General features: G+C 37.4%; 1 protein-coding gene across 1 annotated transcript; it reads right to left on the bottom strand.

Annotated features, from left to right (window-relative positions):
• Window positions 1–4,255: 4,255 nt before the first annotated feature.
• utp11 (UTP11 small subunit processome component) lies at window positions 4,256–8,833 on the bottom strand. Its single transcript, XM_038301263.1, has 8 exons — window positions 8,619–8,833; window positions 8,448–8,509; window positions 8,250–8,352; window positions 8,014–8,127; window positions 5,121–5,214; window positions 4,852–4,982; window positions 4,598–4,708; window positions 4,256–4,522 (listed from the first exon to the last, which is right to left on the bottom strand). Exons 1-8 carry the CDS (start codon window positions 8,676–8,678, stop codon window positions 4,439–4,441), a joined length of 759 nt encoding a protein of 252 aa, XP_038157191.1. The 5' UTR covers window positions 8,679–8,833; the 3' UTR covers window positions 4,256–4,438.
• Window positions 8,834–9,916: the final 1,083 nt, after the last annotated feature.

Genomic DNA, 9,916 nt, shown 5'->3' with positions numbered 1-9,916 from the left:
CTTAACCAGCTAAACTTTCACTCTACAACAGTGTCAGGGTCAGTTTCATACCCTGCAGCTGTGGAACTGCCACCCTGTACTCCACTTCCAGCTCCCATTTAAAATGTGACTATTCGTTAACAAACCTCACGGGTCATTAACTTTAGAGATGGCATATGGGAGTGGAGGACGGCCTATGTGAGCAGTCAAATGAGTTATGTGGGCTCCAACAATAGAGGAATGCCTGTCTATATCTTTAAAATCAGAAGGTCATCTTCTGCCCACCCCTGAGCTCTGCTACTGCGCCCCAGTGTAAGAGCCCCTTCACTGGAGAAGGAGAAAAAAAGGAGAGCTTTAGAAGGGACAGAGGCCCGTCTGTGCTCAGGTCGCATAGTCTGCGAGGGGTCCCGGAACTGCGCACACAGTGTTTTGACCCCTGGGCTCCTCTTAACGACCTACACCCCCTCAGCTTACGGACAGTGGGCCCTGGGGTCCTGGTCCATGCACGCTCTCTCAGCATTGTGACGCAGTATCGGAGGTCAGGCTGAGAATGTGATTTATTAAATGCATGCAGGATAGAGAAGGTCTGAAAAGAGTGATTGAGCACTTGAACATTGGAGAAAAACTCTACAGCATTTTCTTTATAAAATTAGCTTTAAATGTTAATATCACTCCACTGTCACAGGTAAGATGACATGGTTTTTAGCTTTCAGTCACTCCATTTTGTTGATTTAACTAATCCTGAGCCTTTAATGCCCTTTTTATTTCCTTCCCTTTCAGTGTCTCCCTGCTGAAGCTGATGGATGAGCTCTGCTTATGAAGCTGCTGAAACTAGTAGCTTCACTCTGATCTGCTGCTGGCAGCCAGATCTTAAGCTCAGGCTGAAGGTAGGAAACCTTTCCCATGCATGGAATGATAGACACATAAAGTTAAATGGTAATTTTACTGTATGAATGCGCACCCTTGTGAAGCTGCTTTACTTTAACTACATCTATAGCATATTTGTTCTTTAAAAAATACAATGCTGAACAGTGTGGTGTTAATATTTAGTGTTTTATAGCTGCAGGTGCAGCTTTGCTTTTTGAAGGCAGATATATATTTCTCCCAATTGTTCAAGACTGAAATGTTTGCCCTTTTTTTGCAAAATCTGATACTCTCATCCTCAAAACTAAATGGGCAAATCGGTAAGGATACTTTAGCCAAAACAGAGGTGGATTAGCGGTCACCTTCATATGTGCTATCTGAATAAAACTGTCAATAAGGAAGGAGATAGAAAGAGGACATTCTCACAGTCCTATCTGAAAATTAGGTCCTATACTGATTCTGACAATACTGCATGACAGAACACTGGAAGCAGCCCAACTCACAGGAATTGACAAAAATAAACAATTTCTTCACATATGCTCTGCGTGACACATGCAAATGTATAAACCTTCATGTTTCGGGTTTTCTAAGGGAGAGCTTCACCCAGTCCCAACATTTGTGTAACTTGCTTTTTTTGTAGTTTTTTCAGAAGGCTGTGGTCCTGGTTTTCCCTCCCATTATTCATGTGCGTTTCGTTTGCATAATGACGTCCGTAAGGGTGAAGGCTGTTCAGATTCAGCAGATATTGTTTATACCAATGAAGGTGTTCTTGTTGTAGACAGCATGAAAGGTGAAGAAACCAGAGGTACAAGCTACCATGCCATTGGTTGGACGGAAGTGTCATCTTTAGAATTGCTTGGCATAGTGCTTAAGTTGTGTTACTTGGTTACAAGAAGGAAATTGATCAATTTGAAGGAATCAAAACTGAGTCTAAGCATATTCTGATTAATTTAAAGGAATATAGCACTGCTGTCTAAAGATGGCCCACAAACCAATATGTTTGTGCTTTGTAGTTAAAGAAAACTAAAAGGAAGCCAGAGAGTGGTTTGTTACCGGTACATATCATCTGTTTACTTTTGGGCTGCTTGCATTGATGACCAAACCCACACAGAAGGGGTTTATTCACCTCTAATGAAAACGACCTCAACCATGTAGAAACAAGTAGAGCAGAAACAAACGGAAGAACCATAAAAAAATAGCCCTTCACAGAGCAGCTCCATTTGTGCAGATTATTTTCACACAGTAAAAATGATCATTTACTTCTTAGATATTTGTCTGCACAGGATTTAATTTAGGCATAAAACTTTTTTTCTGATTTTAAACTTGGAAAATAAAAAGACCTGTTCAATTTTGGCTATGCCATTATAAAACCCAAGGAAAATACCCCAATTTTTTTTTTATATAGCAAAAGGTTCTACCTGTATACAGGTGCTGGTCATAAAATTAGAATATCATGAAAAAGTAGATTGATTTCAGTAATTCCATTTAAAAAGTGAAACTTGTATATTATATTCATACATTACATACAAACTCATATATTTCAGATGTTTATTTTGTTTAATTTTGATGATTACAAATGACAACAAATGAAAATCTCAAATTCATCATATCAGAAAATTAGAATATTACTGAAGACCAATAAAAACAAAGGATTTATAGAAATGTTGGCCAACTGAAAAGTATGAACATGAAAAGTATGAGCATGTACAGCACTCAGTATTTAGTTGGGCCTCCTTTGGCCTGTATTACTGCAGCAATGCGGCGTGGCATGGAGTCGATCAGTCTGTGGCACTGCTCAGGTGTTATGATAGCCCAGGTTGCTCTAATAGTGGCTTTTAGCTCTTCTGAATTGTTGGGTCTGGTGTATTGCATCTTCTTCTTCACAATACCCCATAGATTTTCTATGGGGTTAAGGTCAGGAGAGTTTGCTGGCCAATTAAGAACAGGGATACCATGGTCCTTCAACCAGGTACTGGTAGCTTTGGCACTGTGTGCAGGTGCCAAGTCCTGTTGGAAAATGAAATCTGCATCTCCAAAAAGTTGGTCAGCTGCAGGAAGCATGAAGTGCTCTAAAACTTCCTGGTATGTGGCTGCGTTGACCCTGGACCTCAGAAAACACAATGGACCAACACCAGCAGATGACATGGCACCCCAAACCATCACTGACTGTGGAAACTTTACACTGGACTTCAAGCAACGTGGATGAAGTGCCTCTCTTCTTTTCCTCCAGACTCTGGGACCTTGATTTCCAAAGGAAATGCAAAATGTACTTTCATCAGAGAACATGACTTTGGACCACTCACCAGCAGTCCAGTCCTGTTTCTCTTTAGCCCAGGCAAGACGCTTATGACGCTGTCTGTGGTTCAAGAGTGGCTTGACACAAGGAATGCGACAGCAGAAACCCATGTCTTTCATACGTCTGTGTGTGGTGGTTCTTGAAGCACTCACTCCAGCTGCAGTCCACTCTTTGTGAATCTCCCCCACATTTTTGAATGGGTTTTGTTTCACAATCCTCTCCAGGGTGCGGTTATCTCTCTTGCTTGTACACTTTTTTCGACCACATCTTTTCCTTCCCTTCGCCTCTCTATTAATGTGCTTGGACACTGAGCTCTGTGAACAGCCAGCCTCTTTAGCGATGACCTTTTGTGTCTTGCCCTCCTTGTGCAAGGTGTCGATGGTCGTCTTTTGGACAACTGTCAAGTCAGCAGTCTTCCCCATGATTGTGTAGCCTATAGAACTAGACTGAAAGACCATTTAAAGGCTTTTGCAGGTGGTTTGAGTTAATTAGCTGATTAGAGTGTGGCACCAGGGGCCATCAATTTTGAACCTTTTCACAATATTCTAATTTTCTGATATGATGAATTTGAGATTTTCATTTGTTGTCATTTGTAATCATCAAAATTAAACAAAATAAACATCTGAAATATATGAGTTTGTATGTAATGTATGAATATAATATACAAGTTTCACTTTTTAAATGGAATTACTGAAATCAATCTACTTTTTCATGATATTCGAATTTTATGACCAGCACCTGTAAATACCATTGTAAGGTACTGCCTACTTAACATATCTGAACAACACTAAAAAAAAAAAAAATATATATATATATACACTTGGTTTAAAGTTTTCTGGGATGTTTAGCCCAATATGGCATAACTACACCTGTAAGGACTGAACGACGCAGAGAGCTGTTCTCCAATTCAGGCCTTAAAACTTCATGTCCAAATCCTATTACTACATTTGAGGGGTTTAACTGGTAGATTAAAAAATAAAAAAGTAACACCATGGGCTCCTCTTATAGTCAAGATTGGGAGAAAAAAAAATAATGGCATTTATCTGCTCATAGAACACCAATGCCCCCTACTGGTAACAAAATATGTTAACCCCATTTGAGAGAATGACCAGGGCATGAATGACATCATTGTTTTTATTCAATAGAAACTAAAATGTTTACATAAATATGAAAAAAAAGGAGGAAAAATGCAACAATTTGCTGGAAAAGATTCTTTATCTGCTGGGATGGTGGCTGGGTTTGTTATTTTCTTGACCTCATATCCCAAAACGTATTTTATCAGTCATCCACAGTTTGTCATTAACGTTTCCTCTTGGACTCAAACTTGTAAATAGCAGCAGAATTCTGGGTTTCCTTTCTCACCTTGACTTTCTTGTTTTTATCCTAAGGCCAAAGTAAACAAACACATAAGAATAGAAATGATTTGGATATTACTATTCAAGTGTTTAAGACACTCACCTGTAGATCTTTACGAGTCTGAATTTTCTGACTGATAACAAACATTTTCCTCTCTCTGTCAATCCTCTGGGAAAGGATTTTATACTGGTGCTTTCTCTGTCTGGCCAGTTTCTACAAGGGAAGCAAACAGAAGAAAATTTTTATTTCTGGGCTCAACACAGAAATTAACAACCATAAACCAAACAATAAATTGAAAGGAGCCGTTAGCAAAGAAAACAAAAAAAAACTGATTTTAAATTTTAAATACAACTAACCTGAATGATTTTTGGCTCCATAGTTCCTTTGATAGTCTTAGTTTCCAGTGTTTGCAGAGTTGGTCTATTGTACACTCGATCCACCAGCTCTGGGGCGGTGTTAAGATGGCCTGCCAGGTCGAACGTTTGCACTGAGGGCGCACACATAGAAATAAAACCTCAAAACAAGTCTTGCATAACCAACTCTGGCAGTCATGTTCTAAGTGAACAGCAATTATCTACCATGCGTCCCTTAATAAAATCTGTATCTCTACAAAACTTGGACTTGCCTTCTTTTTTGGAATCAACAAAAAAAGTATGCTTGTTCTTTTGTTTGCTCTCTGCATCCAGAAGGTGAAGCTCTCCTTTCAGCCTCTCTATTTTCTGAAAGAAACATTTCAAAATGTCAGGAAGGAGAATCCATCCTACCACCATCAACTGTACATTTTCAAAAGGAAGTTGACAGTTTTTATCCTTAAATGTTTTTACATTGAAAATAAAAGAATTTGAAACGGCTTCAATTATCCATCATTGTTTTACTTTATATATTTTTTTATGTACCTGTCATTTAATTGTATGCATTTCTGTTCCTGTTGTAACTTTGCTGCCACTTGGCCAGGACTCCTTTAAAGGAGGTTGTTTATCTCAATTAGATTTGTTCCTGGTTAAATAAAGTTTAATAAAATAAAAAGAATCAACAAAGCATTTTTTTTAAATTATGGCATAAAGCCACTCAAAAAACCCCAGAACATTTGAACATTAAACAAACCAAACAAAAGTAACAATGAGATGCAGAGTAGATGCACTCAATAGATGTTTAGCTCTTCCTTTTTGCCTGAATTAAAGCATCCGTGTGATTCTGCTGAGGTGTTGCCTTAACAACAGCCTTTAGCTAGTTAGTGCTTTTGGTTCCTGTCTCAGCTTGGGAATCCTCTATAGATGCTCTTCGGGTTTTAGGCCTAGTCAGTTTGCTGGCCAATAATCTACAATTGCACAATGAGCCCACAGCTTTTAAAGCGACATTATTGCTGAAATATATCTTTAAAGTAGCATTTTAATTATACCCTTTATAATTAAAACATTGTTTGATGAGCAGATTGACACCTTAGTAGTTCAGTAAAGATGCATCTATAACTTATTTAGTTTAATTAGGGTCAGAAGTTCCTGCACTGTTCAGCAGATGTGACGTCGAGCACGTCCATGTTGAATGGGTCGGACCAACTGATCTCTGTTTATTCACTGGATTGCTGATTGGCTTAAAAAAAAAGTGAAGCCACCGGCCGGCATGTTGGTACTCCCCACTCCCACAGAGACACGCAGTAAAACTGCCTACATGGGCAGCATTTAGCTGCAAAAACAAGCACTCTGCCAGCTATGGGAAGACGTTCCACAGTCAGTGGATTTACTAACCAAGAAAATCCACATATATGCCGATGCATCCTCTAATATAGTATGTAGTGTAAATTACTACATTGACTAAATTAATCATTGACACTGAGTCTAAAGTTAGAAAATAGAAAGTAGAGTAAATAAAAAAGTATTTCACTGTGAAATGTCAACGTAGTAACGTAAAAAACACTCCTCAAACATTTGACCCATATATTGCATGCATTACCAGACATGTAAGATGTAATAACCATAAGAATGTAATAAATACATGCATATTACACGTAAATTATCAATTTAGCACTTTTGGCACGTCTGCATTATTATGCTCCATTAACACATTTTGTGATCGATTTGTATATGTTGTATTACATGATTTAGAGACTCCATTGACTTCTAATGACTATGACTATTTTTTTTATTATAAGTTAAAGTAATCTACTTATGCAATGAAACACCGAGTGTGTGTCAAAGTGATGAATTTATCTTTATTCTAAAGGTCTTAAGTAGTGATGCACGATATTGGGATTTTGGCCGATATCCGATATGCCAATATTTTAAAACTCATGTAGCCGATAACCGATATCGATGTTAAAGCTGGACAAAAATAAGTAGTCATTGAAAATAGCAGTTTTGTTATCCATTTCTGACACTTTGAAAAATAATAAACTCAAATATATTTTCATATGCTGATATCAAATTGATTTTTAAAAACGCGGTATCGATCTATTTTACTTTCAAAACCTCGTGAAATTTCATCGTTCTGTTACAAACTCTCGTGATATTTTGCAAATTCTTGTGAGATTTTGTTAGTAAAATAGATCAATACCGCGTCAATATATCAACATATAAAAATATGGCAACATTTCGTGAATTTTCGGGGGATTTCGTAGCATAACGATGACATATAGCAATATTTTATTAGTAAAAGAGATTGATATGGTGTTTTTAAATGGCAATATATCAGCATATGAAAATATTGTGATATTTTAATGTATCAATATTTTTTCCCTCATCTTTAGAAGTTTTTAAGTCTGTAAAAAAGAAGTTTTTGAGGAAGAAGAAGAAGTAGTATTTTTTTTTTTTTCTTTTTTAAGACTTCAGAAACTGGTGGCCGATGTCCGATATTCAGTTTTAAGGCTGATACAGGCCGATACCGATAGGGGGCCGATTATATCGTGCATCCCTAGTCTTAAGTCATCGTTGTTCGATGCTGTAGGGCACATATTGTTTACATTGCGATCGGTCTAACAAGGGAGTACAAATATGGCGGACGGTGGCTTCACTTCAACCAGCAATCCAGTGAATAAATATTGACCAGTTGTCCGACCTCACAAACAATCAAGGCCATGTTTTAAAGAAGGATTTTGTGGACACTCAGAAGCAACCGGCATCCAGCTCAACTCAGACACTAATGGCAACTCCAGGAAAGGGGGAAAAAAAGTAAAAAAAAAAAAAAAAAAGGTTAAGGCTACAGGCTACATGAACAAGCAGAAGAGTGCTGCAGTTCTCAGTGACTTCTTGTGACTTACCTTCCTTCTGGGTGGTCTCTAAGACTACCTGCTGACCTGGTGTAAGGTCAGATGTGTTCATCATGATTTTGTATGTCATACTGAGGCCAAAACATACCGGGTAAGCTTTGGGTGTTGGTCTCATCATGTAATATCCTGAATATTCTGAGAACATTTATTTTTTGCAAAATATGCTTTACAAAATTAAGCATCACCTTAACAATAAAAAAAAAAACACTTTATCAACTTGTATCTGTTATACAGCCTGTTGGAACAGCTGACACACCTTGGCCTCTGCTACACGTTTCATCTCCACATATTTGATGTCCTGCGTCCTCATCACTTTCTTCTGCTCCTCTGTCACCTCTTCCTCTGTTTTCTTCATCACATGAACTCCATCCTGTCAGCATGCAACCACCCACAGCAAAAAAAAACAAAAAAAAACATCAACATGTCAGTCTGACACCGGTATAAAGGAATCTTTATAAATGAAACTTAAAATGAAGCTGGATTATTTGTAACCTCTAGTTTGGAGCTGATCATGTTGAAGTAAAACTCATCCGGGTTTTTCTCCATAGCTTTTTTTCGCAGAGCAGCGAGGGTGTTTTGTTTCTTGTGATAGTCACTATAATATTAACAAGGGATACAGAAAAAAAGAATAATTTGTACAGTATTCAATGATTTAACTAAAGTAAAAATAAAAATAAACGTGAATCTTACTCTGCTCGGAGTTTGTAGTCCTTCTTCTTCTCCAACAAACCCAACGTTTTCCTGGAAACGAGCTGTTTTGACAGAATGCAATAATTACTTAATAAAATCGTTGCTCTGAAAATCAAAACACAAACATATGTCGCTTGGATTACCAACAAAAAACAACAGCTAGATGTTTACCTGAGATCTCTCATGGTGGTTCCTCTGTTTGGACTTCAGCGCTTTCCTGAATGAAGACATGGTTAGGTAGTGTTTAAAAACCTATGCCCCGCCAAACACCGTCAAAATAGATAAATGGGAACTTTTATATCGCAGAAACAGAGAAAGCTAACTGTTTCTTTGGACCCGTTCCTTCCTATGTGAGCGAAACACGTGGTTTCCTGTCTGCCGGCGTGTTTCTCATTTCCTGGCAGCAGATTCGACGCTTTATAGCAAAACTTTTCAGAAAAGTAACCGAAAGAATCCTAAGATATCAAATACAAATACAAAAAAATACATATATTTTACTTTGATAAAAAGTCGCCATTGTAATTTTATTTTATTTTTTGTCAAATTCTTGCGACATCTCTTTTGGATTCTGCTGATTGACGTGTGAAAACACTAGAGGGCGCTGTTGCATAGAGAATTATACCCTATGGTGACATGCTGTTGGTAAATATTAGATCTGTATTATATGTTGCTTAATATAAAATACTGTTATATCATAATAGATATCTGTACTGTTCTCTTCAAGTTTAGGTAGAGATTTATTTCATTTTCATCTGTTTAGAAACCAGCGAGATACATATATATATTTATGTTTTTATTTTAATTACAATTATATTCCTTAATAGATGAATATGCAGATAAATGTTCTCCTTGGAAGACGATAGATCAAAACTTTCAAATGAAAAGTTAAATTTTGCAATTCCAAAACAGATTAACTAATTTTACTTTTTTTGTGAATACTAATTTAAACTTTAAAGGATTTTTCAAGTGCCCTGCCATGGACTAGTGACCTGTCCAGGGTGTACCTTGCCTCTCGCCCTTAAACAGCTAGATATAGGCACCAGTACCCCTCGCGACCCCAGCTGGGATAAAGCGTGATGGAAAATGGATAGATCTTTCAAGCTGATCATGTTAAAGCATAATCAAATTCTGTTTAGGGTCCTGTATGACCTTGGATCAGCATATACAGATACAAATACAAATAATAGTGTAAGTCTTCCACTAATAGAATTTTCTGCTTAGGCTAAGTTCAAACTAAGTTGTTTAGTTTGATATCATCTGACCAGAACACCTTCTCTCACGTACTTAGGGACCTTCTATAACCTTTTACGGAAACACAAACGTAACTTATTTTAGCTTTCTTTTAGCAATGTTTTGTTCTTTTGGTTTTTTGTTTTTTTTTCCCCCATGTGTTTTGTGGATACATATCTGGAGTACACACTTGGACAAAATTCAAATTTTGATAAACTTGAGGTTTTATTGTACCCTGC

This window comes from Cyprinodon tularosa, unplaced genomic scaffold (genome assembly GCF_016077235.1).
Source record: "Cyprinodon tularosa strain WSP-4 unplaced genomic scaffold, ASM1607723v1 ctg464, whole genome shotgun sequence".
In the NCBI taxonomy this organism is placed as follows: Eukaryota; Metazoa; Chordata; class Actinopteri; order Cyprinodontiformes; family Cyprinodontidae; genus Cyprinodon; species Cyprinodon tularosa.
The sequence above is the reverse complement of the archived record's forward strand: the minus strand, read 5'-3'. Positions and strand labels throughout refer to the sequence as shown.